Source organism: Crocodylus siamensis, chromosome 10 (genome assembly GCF_052110815.1).
Source record: "Crocodylus siamensis isolate JL-2025a chromosome 10, ASM5211081v1, whole genome shotgun sequence".
NCBI lineage: Eukaryota > Metazoa > Chordata > Crocodylia > Crocodylidae > Crocodylus > Crocodylus siamensis.
The window spans coordinates 38015618-38032575 of NC_143404.1; the positions used below are offsets into that span (position 1 = coordinate 38015618).

At 47.4% G+C, this 16958-nt stretch overlaps 1 protein-coding gene across 1 annotated transcript in view; it reads left to right on the plus strand.

The window, feature by feature from the left end:
• Positions 1 to 15122, plus strand: part of LOC149856467 (uncharacterized) — a 30512-nt gene extending 15390 nt beyond the window's left edge. The window contains exons 3-5 of the mRNA XM_090064069.1: positions 1531 to 1589; positions 1974 to 4486; positions 15064 to 15122. Of these exons, the coding sequence (XP_089920195.1) occupies positions 1531 to 1589; positions 1974 to 4486; positions 15064 to 15122 (2631 nt within the window). The remainder of the gene's footprint in view (positions 1 to 1530; positions 1590 to 1973; positions 4487 to 15063) is intronic.
• Positions 15123 to 16958: the final 1836 nt, after the last annotated feature.

Genomic DNA, 16958 nt, shown 5'->3' on the forward strand with positions numbered 1-16958 from the left:
ATCGGGTTATCCTTGTTGAAAGAAAATACTCGCCCAGCTTCCTTATTATGTGGTATGGGAGCCCGTTAGGATACTGTCGTTTTGTAGGGGTTATTCTGGATTATATCTGTGCAGGCACCACCTCATGAAGTTGCGCCAATTTATTCTGATCGCGTTATCGGGGCGGGATCGAGCGGGTAGACTTTCAGGTCACAGGAGAAGCGGTAAGGTGCCGAACTCAAGGGACAGATTCGTAAGACAAAAATCTAAGTATGTTGAGGTTCCTCCGTTCCCTTGCAACTAAACCGTCCTTCACCTGAAAGAATCTCTGTTCTGGATTGTTTAAAATAGATGCCTTCATAACAGCACGTGTTCTAGATTCTAGAATAGTTTGCTATCCCAGTGAGTTGCACTCCTAACAAAATGGCACGCATTTCTTAAAATGCCTGTCCAGTAGAGTGCTCCTTGGCAGTTGTTCCTGGAGTATAATACCATGGTCGTATGGGCAGTGATGGAGAGATTTAGAAAGATGCTGCTGCTGTTTTTCAGTGCCACAGCTTTGCATGTTAAGAAACTGTTAAATTCGTAAGGTAATCTTTATAAAATAGAGTGATTCTATTTGGAGGGCGATGGTCTGCCGATGGCGAAATCGTGACTAATTTATTCAGGTCATCCAATGCAGGTCATAAAACATTTCTAACGTCTGGTGTCGACCAATTTTTAAACCTCGAATTCAGCCCTTAACCTGTTTAAGACCCGGAGATCAGCTTATTGGTTCGAGAATGGTGCCAATAAAACCAAGAGTGCGCGTTCGATCCCCAAGATCGGACGGAAGACCTTTCCTCCCTCAGGCAGGGCCTTAGAGGAGATGACTCCGTGGGGTCTTTTCCAGCCGTACTTTTCTATGATTTCCGCAGCTTATGCTCTTCCCGGGTAGTCTTATATCAGTGTCAGTTCCCACGGAAAACTTCGTTAAAAAATTGCACACTTGCTGTAGACAGGGTTGGTCCTCCGTTGGGTAAGGCTTGGAGCCTACTTTTATATGATTCCGCGATTCCATACCGATTGTACAGGGATTCTAGTTCTGCAAATCGCAAGCTGGTGGTCTTTTCAGTGGTCACTGCCGCATGATTCATAATGATGCTTGACCAAAGGAATCAAAACCGAACTTCCCACCCTAGAGAGAGCGAGGGAGGGAGAAGTGGGGAAGAAATAACCCTCTGGCCTGTTCTGGCTTTGTTCGGCTGCGGTTTTCTTTCTTGCGAATGACCGCGCTCTCAATCCGCCCAGGGTTTGGAAAGCCGGAGAGGGTCCCGAGGAGATTGTTCAGTGGGATGAGGGCAAGGGGAAGTTTTCCAAGGGCACTAATGAGGTCAAAACATGCGAGTGAACTTTATTTGTAGATGACTTAATCTGATGACGCTGAAATATTTCAGTTGTCGCGGCCACAACATAGTTATGGATACAAATAAAAGCCGGCACAGACGTTTCCATATTTTGATAGTTGTGCGGTTTGACCATAGCATATGACGTTTTGTTTCCGTTCCCAAGGAGCTAAAAGCTACTCAGAATAGGAGGCATAAGAAAATGATTGGAACACACACCAGAAAATGACCCACGCTGTAAGAAAAAAACTGTAAGTAAAAAAAAAAAAAAATTTTCAGAAAGGAGAATACGGAAAGAGGATCTCACATACTCCGCCAGACATGAAGGGGAAAAGCACGGTGCAAGGTAAGGTGAAGGAATTTCCCGGGAGAAAGAAGCACATGTAGAATTGAAAGCACATTAACAAGCGGCTGCAATAATTGGTTGCGACTGTGAGCGCCGCTGTTCACCAATCAGGGAGAGAAACGCGCCGAGAGATCCAGCCAGCCCGGCGCCGCCCCGCACGGCTCGGAGCACCGAGAGCTCAGACAGCCCCTGGCTCAGGACTGACTGTGTGTGCAGGCTATTCGCGGAAACCGGCCGATGGGTTAACAGCTGTTTGTTGTCAGAGACGATCGGGCCGAGAACACCTCCAAGCAGCAGCGCTCGGCGGCGGCGGGGCAGTGGATCCTCCGTACCGCCATGGCCAGTTGCGGGGCACAAGGGCTGCGGCGCGGCGCAGGGCCAGCCGTGCTGTGCTGCGTGGTGCTGGGCGTGTGCGGGGCCGCTGCGGCCGCGCAGATTCGCTACTCGATCCCCGAGGAAACGCAGAAAGGCTCTTTCGTGGGCAACATCGCGCAGGACCTGGGGCTGGAGCCCAAGGCGCTGCCGGAGCGCGGCGTGCGGGTGATTTCCACAGGTAGGACGCAGTATTTCGCTTTGAATGTAAAGAGCGGCCATTTAATCACGGCGGAGCGGCTAGACAGGGAGCAGCTGTGCGGCCGTGCCGAGAAGTGTCTGCTGAGCTGCGAGGTTTTAGTGGAGCATGGCATGAAGATGTATGGAGTGGAAGTTGAAATCACAGATATAAACGACAACGCTCCCATCTTCCCAGCAGGGGAAATGGAAATAAAAGTCAGTGAAACGACAGCCCCAGGATCCCGGTTCCCCTTGCGCAATGCGCAGGATCCTGATTTGGGTACTAATTCTCTCCAGAGCTACAAACTGAGCGGTAACGAACATTTCTCCTTGGAAGTGCAAACTGCATCTGGGGGTTTTAAACGTCCCGAGTTAGTGCTGGAGAAGCCCCTGGACCGGGAAGAGCAGGCTGCCCACGACCTCGTCCTCACCGCCACTGACGGCGGAGATCCGGTCCGCTCGGGCACGGCGCGGATCCACGTGGTGGTGCTCGATGCCAATGACAACGCGCCCGTGTTCAGCCAGCCGCTCTACCGCGTGAGCGTGCGGGAGAACGTGCCCGTGGGCACCACGGTGGCTACAGTGAAAGCCACGGATCTGGACGAAGGCGTTAACGGAGACGTGATATACTCCTTGCATATCACAGACCAGGCTTCCCAAATATTCCAGCTGGACTCTAGGACAGGAGATATAACGGTCTTCAGGAACCTGGACTACGAGCAATCCACGTTATATGAAATGGAGGTGCAAGCACATGACGGCGGAGGCCTTTTCGACAGGTCGAAGGTCGTGATCTCCGTCAGCGACGTGAACGACAACGTCCCCGAGATCAGGATCACCTCCCTGCTCCGCTCCGTCCCCGAGGACTCCCCGCCGGGGACCGTGATCGCCCTCTTGATCGTGCAGGACCAGGACGCCGGAGAGAACGGCGCGGTGTCGTGCTCCATCCCGGACCACGTCCCCTTCCGGCTGCAGAAATCCGCGGACAAATATTACACGTTGGTGACGGCCAGAGAGCTGGACCGGGAGGAGGCGGCGCACTACAACGTGACGGTGACGGCCCGGGACGGCGGGGCGCCGCCGCTGTGGGCCGCCACGACGCTGGCGGTGCAGGTGTCGGACGTGAACGACAACGCGCCGGCCTTCAGCCAGGCGTCGTACAGCGTGTGGGTGAGCGAGAACAACGCCCGCGGCGCCTCGGTGTTCTGCGCGCGCGCGGCCGACGCGGACTGGGGCGACAACGCGCGGGTGACGTACTGGCTGGCGGAGGGCGAGCTGCAGGGCGCGCCGCTGTCGTCGTGGCTGTCGGTGCAGGCGGAGAGCGGCGCGGTGCATGCGCTGCGCGCCCTGGACTACGAGCAGGTGCGCGAGATCCGCTTCGCCGTGGAGGCGCGGGACGGCGGGTCGCCGCCGCTGCGCAGCAGCGCCTCGGTCACGCTGCTGGTGCTGGACCAGAACGACAACCGGCCCGAGATCCTGTACCCGGCGGCGCCCCGCGACGGCTCGACGGGCGTGGAGCTGGCGCCGCGCGCGGCCGAGCCGGGCTACCTGGTGACCAAGGTGGTGGCGGTGGACGCGGACGCGGGGCAGAACGCCTGGCTGTCGTACGAGCTGCTCCGCGCCAGCGAGCCGGGGCTCTTCGCGCTGGGCGCGCACACGGGCGAGCTCCGCACGGCGCGCGCCCTGGGCGACAGGGACGCGCTGCAGCACCGCCTGGTGGTGGGCGTGCGCGACAACGGGCAGCCGCCGCTGTCGGCCAGCGTCACGCTCACGGTGGCCGTGGCCGACAGCATCCCCGAGCTGCTGGCCGAGCTGGGCAGCCTGGCGGCGCCGGCGGCCGAGGCGCAGGCCAGCCTCACCTTGTACCTGGTGGTGGCCGTGGCCGCCGTGTCGTGCCTCTTCCTCGCCTTCCTCATCGCGCTGCTGGGCCTGCGCCTGCGCCGCTGGCGGCGGGCGCAGCTGCTGGGCTCGGCCGGCGGCGCCCTGGCCGGGGTGCCCGTCTCGCACTTCGCGGGCATCGACGGCGTCCGCGCTTTCCTGCACTCCTACTCCCAGGACGTGTGTCTCACGGCGGGCTCCAGGAAGAGCCAGTGGAGCTTCGGCCCGCCCAGCTCTGCCGGCACCCTGCCCCGGCCGCCGGCCGCCCAGGCCAAGGAGCCTCCCGCGGTGGCTGAGCATGCGGAGGCGAGTGAGGCGGACCAGGCCGCGCTGCAGGTGAGCCCAGGTTTTTGTGCTCTATGTTCATTACCTGCGAGTAAATGATGTTACTTTTAGTTCTTTAATGTATAACCCAGTATGTCAACTTTGGGTTTTCTGTTTCGGATTTTTTCCTTGGGTAATGGATGATACATTTATATTTAGTAGTTTCGGGGGTTTTTTTTAATTCTTGGTAACCAACTGAGGTATGATATCCAGCTTAGCATTAGGTTTGTACTTAATTTGTCCCCGGAGTGTGATTTTTTTTTTTTTTTTTTTTTAACCAGTAATAGCCAAAATACAAAAAACTTAAATTAACTGTATGTGGGAATTACTTTAATGATGGAGAAAAGACTTTGCAATTCTATTTTGTATTTCTGGAAATATTTTTTTTCTACATTTCAGCCATCCTTGATTATTTAATGTTAATTAGTTACATGCAGAAATGTAGTTTAGTGTATTGTACTTGACACTAATATTTGGGATGATAGTTTGATATTTTCATTTGTTTTTACACATGTAAATTCAAGTATTAAGTGCTACCATTGCATATTGTTAAAGGTATGTTTTGAGGTAGATGGCCTCCTATATAATTTGTATTTTTTCTCATTGTCTTTGTATCAGAAGTAAGATATCCCTTGCAGGGACACATGAGCAGTGATATGAGGTTTGGAGATAACTTTGCTATGTGGAAGAGAGGAACCTGTTCACATCAGGTTACATTTGGGAAGTGCATATAAGAGACAATAGCCAAGTTTTTAATTCCAGTTACATTCAGAAAATTGAGTTTTAGCTAGTTGTCAAGAATGATTCCTAAACTATGGGTGATCACCAGATAGACTTGGGAGAAAGAGAATTTAAAGTAGGTACTACAGACTAGCTGGGGTTATAATTCCACAGATCAAGTCTTTTTTTAATACCCAAGTCACCCAACTAATTGGGAGCATGGGGGATGGGAAAAAACTTTACTTCCTGTTAGGCATTTTACATTTTCCTTAGCTTGTTTTTGCATTTCTCTGTTGATCTTTTTTTTTTTGAGGGTCATGTAATGCTTAAACTGAAAATTATGATGCACATTGGAAGTTTCTGTGCCATTTCACTGCAAAGGGTGCATACCAAAACACACACACAAATGTTGAAAAATTCTAGAATTATGGCACTGCATGTGAAGAGAGAGAAATATTCTTCTCCTTATTTATCTGTAACACATTTGATCATTTTGTTACATGTGCTTGTGCTCATTTATTGTATTTTGTGAGACCTTTCATTGTACATGTGCCTTCAAGCAGTGAGCATCGCAGCAGGTGTTGCATAATCTGAGGCTTTGTGCCACAGTCACAGGGAGCTGAACCAGTGGTATTAGCCCCACTTCTTCATTAGTTCCTTGGAGAGTCCAGCTCCAGTCCATGGGAAGTTGAGACATCCCCACTTTTGCTATGGTTCATCAGCCTCTGGTTGCTATCAGGTATTTTCTTTAGCCTCTCATTCCACATCTCTGTAGTTGTGTCTCCTTGGGTGTCACATTGAGAGGTTGGGTGCTGATGAGGAAGCTCCTGGATGGCTTCAGATTGTTTTTTTTTTGTTGGCTATGTGTTGGTTGTATAGTGGGTGTCTCACATCTTCAGTTTGTCTCAGTTGTTCTATCTTGCTGACCGCTACTCTACTCATGACAGGTAGAGTGATACCAGACAGCAGGCATGGGCAACTGGTGCCTCCTGAGTCTGGGGGGACACCCGCAGAAGCCACCAGCAGCATCAGTGTTGGGGCCAGAGCTGGGTAGCATCCACAGATGCCATTGGTGGCGTCAATGGCATCAGTTGCAAGGGCAGAACTGGCGAGCTCCCACAGATGCTGCTGACAGAGTAGGCACTGTGAGCAGACCTGGCCAGCTCCCACAGACACCGCTGGAGGCATTGGCAGCAGGGCTGGAGCTGGCGAGAATCAGAAGACGTTGTTGGTGATGTTGGCAATGGGAGTGGCGAGCTCCCACAGATGCCACCGGCAGGGTCAGTGGTGAGGGTAGAGCTATTGGGCTTTGAAAATCCTGCTGGTGGCATCAGCCATGGAGCCAGAGCTGGCAAGCATCCACAGACACTGCTGGCAGCGTTTATGGCAGGGCAGCCCTGTAAGGGGAGGAACACTCCCCCGTTACCTCCTCTATGCATCACCCATGACAGCAGGTACGCACTGTTTTGGGTGACAGAGTTCAGACATCCTGTAATGCACCAGTGGTGATCATTCAGAATGTACTTGAGGCACTTAACATGTATGGATCTCTCCCATACATGGCATGCAGACTTGCCAAAGGAGCAGCTGGGAACCATAGTAGATATTCAGATGATTGAGGAGCTGTCTTCCCATTTAGAGTTGGTGAGGTTATATAAAATGTTGTTAGGAGTGATCGCCTTTGCTTTTGTCTTCATGATGCATTCTTTGTATGACAGGGTTCAATCAAGGCTGACTCCAAGGTAGACTGGATTTGGACAGAGGGATGGTGGTGTCCCAGACCATGTAGTGTTTGTTGAGGGGGCAGTTGGCCTCTTGGTTTTTCAGATGGAAGGCACATACTTGTATTTTCACTGGGTTGCTGAATAATTCGATTTCAATGTAGTATGAGGTTTCACCTATTAGAGCTTCACTCAGGAGTTTTTCAAGGTGGTCAAAGCAGGGTTTGGGGCTGTTATGCACAGGTCAACTGCAAATATGTAACATTTTGTTTCTAAATCAATCGGTTGGTAATTTGTATGGATGTAATATAACTGCCATGTAAGTATGCTTCCTGGAGGCCATTAATCTATCACCTCTATCTGCTTTGCTTCTCATCCAGGTTCACAAAAAAGTCTGGTTTTGATCAGTATTCATATCAGCTCTGTAAGGTGCAACTCTTTTGTCATTTCCAGGGCCTCATGGAAGAGCTGTCATTGGTTACAGTGGTGGCGATGGGAGCACAATGGCAGAAAGCAGGGTAGCTCCCTCAAATGACTGGCACCATCAGTGGCAGGGGGGTGGGTGGTGAGAGCTGAACAGGGGTCAGTGACCACCCGCAGATGCTGCTAGCAGCTCCTTTCTGTGGGGGGTGCACTGCCACACTCAGGGGGTGCACCCACATGCACCCGCCACGTGTCACCCCTGTATTCATCTATCACCCCTATCTGCTTTGCTTCTCATCTGGTTTGACAAAAAAAGTCTGTTTTTGATCTGTGTTCATATCAGCTCTGTAAGGTGTAACTCTTTTGTCATTTCCTCCAGGGACCTCAGAAGATCATTGAGACTTCATTTCCAGTTTGAGTTTTATTTGTTTGGTTTTAATTGTTTAGCTTCTTCCATTGAGAAGCATCTGATAAGCAAATTGGTTATCAGTGACATTATGATGTTAATCTATCTTTTATGGGTTGTCCTTTGGTTTACGTATTGTTGCACATGACTCTTTACTATTATGCGACATATGAGTTGACTCAATAAGGCCTGCCAGGATTTCCTTCGTTCTTCTGTGATGGCTAACATGAGCTCCTTACGTGTAGTGATGGTGATTGTAGAAAAAGGTTCTAGTTCGTAATGTGGCCCACAGTCTTGGTAAACATCAGTGGTCTGTGGAGTGAGGCCTGGGATGTAATCCATGTGGTAGCCCTGCAGGATGTCCTTCTTTAGAGATTTCTGTACAGCTTTTCCGAAATGAGAAACAAATGGGGATTCAGAAGGCAACTCCAATTCAATTTATATCTACCTTACATCAACAATATTTACTGGAAATTGTTTTATTACCTAGCATGCTGTGAAGGTATTAAAAATCTGAAGTTTGGGCAGCTAGGTGGCAAGTAGCGCCCTTGTCCGTCTTCCTGTCTCTCTCCTGGGGGTGGTCACAGCTCAGACTCGCTATTTAATGCCTCAGGAAATGGCCAAAAGGTCCCTTGTCGACTATCTGACCAAGGAACTGGGGCTAAGAGTGAGAGAACTGCCTGATCACAGGCTCTGGGATGTCTCTTGTGCCAGAGGACGATTCTTCACAGTAAAGAAAGAAAACAGGAACCTGTAAGAGAGTAACCAGATAAACTGGGAGAAAACATGGAGGAGGATGCCGCTCTGTGCCCTTGCTTTTGAAACCCTGGTGGAAAATCCACTGAACATGTTTCACATCAACATGAAGTTCTAAGTTATTAATGAAAATGTACCACACTTCATTGATCTCTGGGGTGTTGCCATCTTGTACGAATTGACACTGCCAGAAACCTGCTTCTCACTGAGAAATGCCCAAGACCCAGAAGTGTGCTCAAATTCCCTGCAGAGTTACCAGCTCAGCCAGAATGAAAACTTCATCCTGATGTCAGGGAGAGTCAGAACAGGTACAAGTACACAGAGCTGGTACTGCAGAAGATGCTGGATCAAAAAAGCCAGCGCGATTCTTTTTGGTCCTCATGGCCATGGGCAGGGGGCAGTCTGCCAGAACCAGGATGGCTTAGGTCTGGACCTGTGTCACTGACACCAACAAAAACCCATGCCCATCTTCACCTGGGATATCTATGACCTTCTGAGGTCCCTTCTGACCCTAATTTTCTATAATTCTAAGTTGCACAGGCCAGGAAGACAATTGCAAAAGGATCTGTTGTGTGCAGAAGGTGCCCCTGTCGGCTCCCTCATGCTTCAGGTGAACACCTCAGACATCAGTGAAGGTGCCAATGCACCCTGTCACCTATGGGTTCAGCAGCACACTGGAAACCACAGGCCAGAGATTAATTCTGAAGGTAGAAACAGGAAAAATCATGGTGAGAGCACCCTTGGACTTTCAGGATATAGCAGACTACATCTTGGCAATGGAGGCAAAGGAAAGTGGTGGCCTGGTGACTCACTACCATGTAGAGATTGAGGTTGTGGACAAGAATAACAATGCACCTGAGGTCACTCTCCCCTCCATGTTCATCCCCGCTGGTGAGGACTCCCAGCCCAGGAACATGATTACACTGATCCATGTCAATGATCCAGATGACAGGAAAACAGAGAGGTGGTCTGCCATATTCTGGACAACCTTCCCTTTAAGCTGGCATAGTCCTTCAAGAACTACTAGTTGGTACTGGTGCTGGCTCTTGTCTCCTTCCTGCACCTTCTGACTGTCACCCTGGGAGCAGGGGAAGGAAGCAGGGGGAGCTTGTTTTAGGAGTTCTCCAGCTAGTGCTGGAGGGTGTGGTGGGTGAATTGGAGGTCCCCACCTCAGGGGTACTCCAATAAACCTGCTCCACTGTCCAGTAGAGGCTGAAAAAAACCCAGACCAAACTCCCTGCACTCCCTTTCCATCCTCCCAATTAGGAGGCAGGGCAGACAGACATTACAAAAGATACTATGTTTTGCAATGTCTTAATCTGACCCCTCATGCAATGAGGGTTCAGATTTGCACCTGATTGGCCATTTTTAAAGTTGTCTACACCTGTGTACCAGTACCAAGCAGAACAGTGGGGCAGCTGTGCCTCCTGACTCTTGCCCTAGTCATAGCTATAAACTACTTTCTGTGGCCAGATTGGGTGAAAATTGTCACTTCTCTCTGTGCCCTTTGTGATTAACCATTCTGGTGGCAATCACAATGCAAATAACTGACAGAACTCTGGTTAGTTTTCAGACTTGCAAGGTTCTATGCATTGTGTTTCCTGCAAGTTCTTTGTCTCATTCCAAGCACTGCATTATTCCTCTCCTTTCAAAACTTCTCCTTTGAATGTTTGCAGCATCCAGGAAAATGTACTTATCCTCTAGATATAAAGATGTGGAAAGATCACTTTAATGTGTGTGTCTTCTTTGCTTCTTTTCAGTAATCTCCTTTGGACAGATTACAGGTTATATCAGTGGTCTCCAAAGTGGGGTGCGCGAAGAAAATATTAGAACTTGTATTTTTATTTATTTTTTATCTAAAAAAAAAAAAGAAAGAAATTAAGTGTAACTATCTTATAGTTTTTAGCAAAGACTTTATATTATTTTCCCTTTTCTGTATAACTGCCGCGCGGCACTCTCACATTTATGTAACCTTGAAGTCGACTGTTAATCAAAATGAACGCTTTGTACTTTTCTCCACTGGCATTAAGCTACACATGTGCATTCTGTAAATTTCATTTCTTATCTAGAAGTGTCATTTCTGCAGAAATGAAACTTATGTAGAAAATCTGCCTAGCAATAATTATGTAAAAGAAAATTATCTTATCTGTATACTATAGTTAGTGTCATAGAGGCAGTCCAACAAACATCTATAAAAGAGGCAAAAAAGCAGGAAGCAGCAGAGACGACAACTGGAAAACTCTGTGGGCCTGATCACCCCGCAGACCGGTTCTCAGCCTCCCTGTCTGGGCGTATCCCAGCGAAAGCAAAGGCCTCAGAAATCCAACAACTGACAACGATTCACCGTGTTACAGTATTGCTTTGTATTTCCCATTCATGAGCTGTTGACCAGTTCTGGGACTTAAGGAGTCGGCAGCCGCACCTAGCTTTGGATTAGTTCCACTGTTGGAACGCAAGGGCTGGCTCTGGAACCTCGTGAACCAACGGACACCCTATAGAATATCCCATTCATGAGCTGTTGACCAGTTCTGGGACTACGGAGCCGGCAGCTGCTGGCTCTGGAACCCCGTGAACCAACAGACCCCTTTAGTATCCGGCATACTGTAACTGAAGAAACATCGGAGACTCCACTTCTCGACTGCCTCTCATGGTAGCTTAGACAGCATACCTACGCTCGCTATACTTGTATTTACTGCAACTTCGTTCCAACCGGCCTCCCCTCTTACTTGTAAGAGGGTGAAGCCAGGTGAGTGAATAAATCTTTTAATTTTACTCTATATCTACTCTGTAATAACTTTTATGACTAACATTCCATATCAATGAGCCGTTGACCAGTTCTGGGACTTAAGGAGTCGGCAGCCGCACCTAGCTTTGGACTCGTTCCACTGTTGGAACGCAAGGGCTGGCTCTGGAACCTCGTGAACCAACGGACACCCGATAGATTAAGAGACACTAACTACTTACTCTAAGTCGTCTACTTGTGCCAACTCGGCGAACCTCGAGGGCGGCTAAGAGCTACCTCAATCCTGCCCCACAAGCCGTGCGCTCGCACAACTCCGCAAAGCCCGCGGCTCCCCTAAGCGGTGCCGGAGCCGCTAGCCCGGCATTTCGCCACATTAAGCTTGACTAATATTTAATATACAGATTGACACTGGGACCCGCACTCAGTCTGTAAGTCTGATGGTCATGTGTCACTTACGGTACGTGAGGTATCCTGAGGGAAGAAGCGTTCGTTAGCTTTCAGCGTATTGCAAGATATTGAAGTTTACTTGTGCCCGGTTAAGTGCATTTACAGATTATATTATCTAGTTTTAACTAAACTAACCCTCCCAAAATGGACAAGTGACTTAAAAAGATTCCTGCAAAGAAACCTCAGATTGACGATAATACTAATAATGCGAGCACAAGCGAACAACAAGAAAATGGCAGAGCTGACACTTCTCCTACTCCTAGTACAGCTCTTCATCAGCCACGTTATGAGGTAAAAACAATGACAATGATTTAATTTCTATTTTGTGAATGTTTTATAACGTACATAATATATTAGTACAGTAGTACAGGTATACAATTTATAAATAAATAAATATACATATATTGGGGGTGCATGATCAAAAAAGTTTGGAGACCACTGGATTGTATAAAGTTCTTGGAGATTGTGGATATCTATTGCAGGCACAAATATAAAAGAAAGCTCTTATTCTTTGCCTTTTTCTTGTGACCTTTCTAGTTTGACTGTTGGTGAAATGTAACATCAATGTTATTGGAATAAATATTTGATTAATTTAGTACTCACCAGTAGCAGAACCATGATATATTTATGCAGCTTATCCCTTTTTAATTATGATAAAACCTTGACCAACACAGGCATATTTTCTGGATGCGTCACAACATTAATATAGAAATGAATTAACATAAGTTTGGCAGACTTAAAAATATTGTAGATTAATTTTTCTTTCTTTCATTGAGCTATTCCCCCAGAGCTGCCATGACTTCAGGAGTCATAGGCTTCAACATTCTTAATTCAAACCTCTAAAGATTCTGTGTACAAATGTTACTTTTTTTGAAAAGCCCTTTCTACATTTTCCAAGCTTAGGAATAAGTGCAGGGTCTCAGTGAGAAAATGAGATTTTTTTGCAGTACCTGTTGGTTTTTACAATCTTCTAACATCTAGAATCAGCTTAGATCATTAACTATTGGGACCAATTTAAATATTGTAAGCTAGGGAAAAGAGTATATTTCACACAGGAGAAAATACATATTTCATCACAAGATGTTTCAGAAAGTTGTATTTTGAGGTTGCTCAGGAGTTCGCAATATTACAAGGTGTCCAGAAACAGACGAAATGGTGAGCAAAGTGTAAGTGAGGTGACTACAGGTGCATACTACATTGAATAATCCTGATAATAATTATGTGTCCCTGTGAGTTATCAATTTAATATCACTGCAGCATACCTGGTATGCATGTGTGTCTATGTGCTCGCTCAGTTTTTGTACAGATACATATCAGTATCCAAATACTCCTTTTTCACATTTTAAATCTAGTAATGATATATAACTTCTACTTCAATAAAAATGTTCGAAGAGGCCACCTATTTTCAAGTCAAGTCAGTCCTGAGGCTGCAACAAGTGTTGGGGAACCTTAGATGTACAATAACTTTCCTCCATTCTTCCCAGTCCTTTGCAATCCTTGTCCAATCCATCACTTTTAATCCCATCCAGTCTTTGATGTTGGTGGTTCAGCTTGTCCTAGGTTTTCCTCTTCTTCATCTATCCACAGCACCCTGCAGAATAATGTTGACCAGGGTGCGGGACATTCTTGTTACATGTCCAAACCACTGTATCTTTCTTCTTTCGATTTAGGGTAAGGGTTCATATTTACCAACTTCTTGTCTGATTTGATCTTTCACAGATTCATTTGTTCTGTGTGTAGTGTAGCGTATGCATAGAAGCCCTTTAAACCACCACATTTCAAAGGTTGCAATTAATTTTTCCAGTACCCTAGTGACTGTTTTAGTCTCACAGCCATAAACCATAGTTAAAATGACAACAGCACATAATAGGTGGAGTTTCATTTTTATTGTGATGATGCTGCTACTCCATGTTTTGTTGCCAATGGTAATATTTAGTCTTGATTTTACTCCTATTTCAGGTAGCATCTTCTGTGATGGTTGCACCAACATATTTACAGTGTATTACTTTTTCTAGTTTATCATTATCAATTTTTACTGATTTATCATCATTGCTACTGGCTGTTGTTATAATTATTTTCCTCTTATCCACATTAATTTCTATCCCATTTCTCTTTGTAGCCTTATGTATAGCCTCTCTGTTATTTCCAGAATAACTCTTCTGCAGTTCCAGCTATTAGATTAGTGTCATCAGTAAAACAAAGATTGTTAATTTCTTGTCCTCCAACTGGCAGGTCAGGTTCTTTGAGTAGATGTGATTTCTTTTATTAGACCAACTGAGTAACTGGAAAAAAAATTCTTGGCAAGCTTCCGGGTGCAGTCACCCTTCTTCAGGCATGAGGACTCTCTGCTGTTCTGAGACTCCAAGAAATGAAAGAAGCTAAAACTGTGGGAGGATGTCAGTGAAAATATAAATAGAATTAGAAAGACAAAAGGTAAGGCAAAGAGGTGAAGCAGAGTGGGCAGGGGGAGGGGAAAGACAGCAGGGGAAAAAAGGCTGAAGGGAAACAGTGCAGTGATAGAGTACAAAGTAGAAAAGAGGTTGTCGGGAAGGTACCTGGTGAATCAGATGTCAGGCAGGTTGTAATAGGTCATAAAACCAACGTCCATATTGAGTGCATGATATTTTGTATCCAGGAGATTTGTGAAGTGAAGTTCATAGGCTCATCTACAAAAGGTGTTTTGTAAGTTCCCTTTGAGGATTAGAACTGAGAGAGTGGAGAGGGAGTGATTTTCCTCTGAGAAGCGTACCCACAAGTACTTGGGTATTCTTGTCTTTGATAGATTTTTGGTGTGCATTCATTCTGGTGTGCAGTTGTTGTTTGGTTTCTCCAGCATATTTTCCCTCAGGGCATTTGGTGCACTGGATGAGATATAGAACATTTCTGGAGGTGCAGCTGTAAGATCCAGGAATGGCAACGGTTCTGTTGTGGGGTGTAGTTATAGTGGGTGGTGGTGGAGATATGTTGTCAGGTTTTGCATTTCTTGTCCTGGCGTGGTCTGGATCCATTTGTCAGTGTGGTTTGGGTCCTAGGGAGTTTGCTTCTGGTGATGAGGTTAGCAAGTTTCAGTGCTTGTTTGAAGGCTAGAATGGGTGGTTCTGGAAAGGTCTTTTTAAGAATCGGGTTTTCATCTAGTATGGGTTGTAGTTGTTTGAGGATTTTCTCTGTAGGTACCAGGGAAGTGTGATAGGTCATAACTAATGAAGTGTGATTTGTGGGGATTTTCTTTTTATACTGCAGTAAATCTCCACATGGTATCCGGGTGTCTCTTTCAAAAGTGCAGTCTGTTAGGCCTGTGTGAGTTGGCAGCAATTCAATCGGCCTTCAGATCTGGCCACTTCTTATGGCCCCAGTACAATCCGGCACTCTTGACCGGGTTTCAGCTTCGATCCCGCTGAAGCGGCTCCAAAGCTTCGGAGCCGCCTCGGAGATTCCGCCGTAAGGTACAACGGGGAATCAATGAAATAGCTATAACGTTGTTGTTTCTTGTCTAACTTGGATGAAACTTGCAGGGATGGTAGCCTCTGCTGAGGGCATGAAATCTGCCAAGTTTCAAGAATATCGATGCAGGGGTGGGGTTTGGGGAGAACTGTAACCCCAAATTCTTGAAAGCCAAACTCATGTCACGGCTGTGTGTCACACTGCAGGGGGGTCAAAACTGCAGGGCTGGTAGCTCTTACTGAGGCCACAAAGCCTGCCAAGTTTCAAGAAGATCAGTGCAGGGGTTTGGGGGAAACTGCCCCTCAAGCTGTGGACAAGGAAAACTCATGCCATGGGTGACACTGGTGTGTTCAGGCACAGCGGGGTGACAGCTGCAGGGCTGGTGGCCCCTGCTGTGACGCCTGCCAGCTGTCGAGGAGATCAGTGCAGGGGAAGTCTGGGGCCCTGCACCCCTAGCTGCTGACAGACAAAACTCCTGCCAAGACTGTGTCTGTCTTGGGGCAGTTGATTGTATTGATTCTTTCCTCTCCTTAGCCTGGTTTGGTGGGTGCTAATTGATGCTTGTTAAGTTGTTATGTAGTAGCTGGGTCCTGTGTATTGAGCTGGTCCCTGAGCCAATCATGATTGATTGGTATCTGGCAACACAGCAGCTTAGCAGCCAGGCCTGCAGTAGTGTCTCCCCTCCTGGCCCCAAGACAGACACTGTCACTCCCACAGCACCCATGGCAGAAGTTCTGCTTGTCAGCAGGTTGAGGGGCAGTACCCTCCAACCCCTGCACCAATTTTCTTGAAACTTCGCAGGCTTTGTGGCCTCAGTAAGAGCTACCAGGCCTGCAGTTTTCACACACATGTGGTGTAACACCTAGAGGTGACATGAGTTTTGCTTTCAAAAATTTGGGGTACAGTTGCTCCAAAATTCCTGCACCAATCTTCATGAAACCTGGCAGACTTTGAGGCCGCAGTAAGAACTACCACCCCTGCAGTTTTCACCACGCTATGTTGTAACGTCTAGATGTGACATGAGTTTTGCTTTCAAGAATTTGGGGTGCTGTTCCCCCTCAAACCCCTCTATTTGAATCTTCTTGAATCTTGGCAGGCTTCATCCTCTCTGCACATCTACCACCCCTGAAACGTTTATCCAAATCGGACAAAAAAACAACAAAGTTATAGATATGTTATTGTTTCCCCATTATACCCTAGGGCCGGGTCTCGGAGGCGGCTCCGAGGCGCGTGGGGAAGCCGGAGGAGGCGGCGCGTCCACCCGGACCTGCGTTCCGCCCCCGGACATGCTGCTTCACTCTGTCCCAATCCTGCACAGCCCTGCAATTGGTCTCTCTGGAGCAGTGTCCTTGTTGGCCCTTTTGAGATTAGTGATGTGGTGGTCATGAGTATTCTCTTCGCTGCAAATTCAGTAGTATTGGAGAGCTTGGCTGTATATTACAGTGAAGCTTCTCCTCCAACTGACAGGGTATGGGTGAAGTTCTCTGAGGCATCTCACATGATTTGTTCCAGATATAAATTCAATAAGCATGATGAGAGAACACAGCCTTGGTGTACTCCACAGCCTTGGTGATGTAAACCACTCCACAGTGTTTTTGTCAAGCAGGACTCCGTTATTTGTACTGTTGTAGAGTTCTTTTATCAGACCTACCAATATGGGTCTGGTGTGCTTATTCCTTGTCAGCCAAAGTGCTTTTCACTGCACCTTTTCAAAAAGCTTTTCTAAAGTCTATGAAATTATGATGCAGTTGTTTACGGTGGTCATGCTACTTTTCACAAATGATTTTGAGTTTGAAGATGTGAATGTAGGTTAGGGGGAGATGTCCTGGCCAGCAGA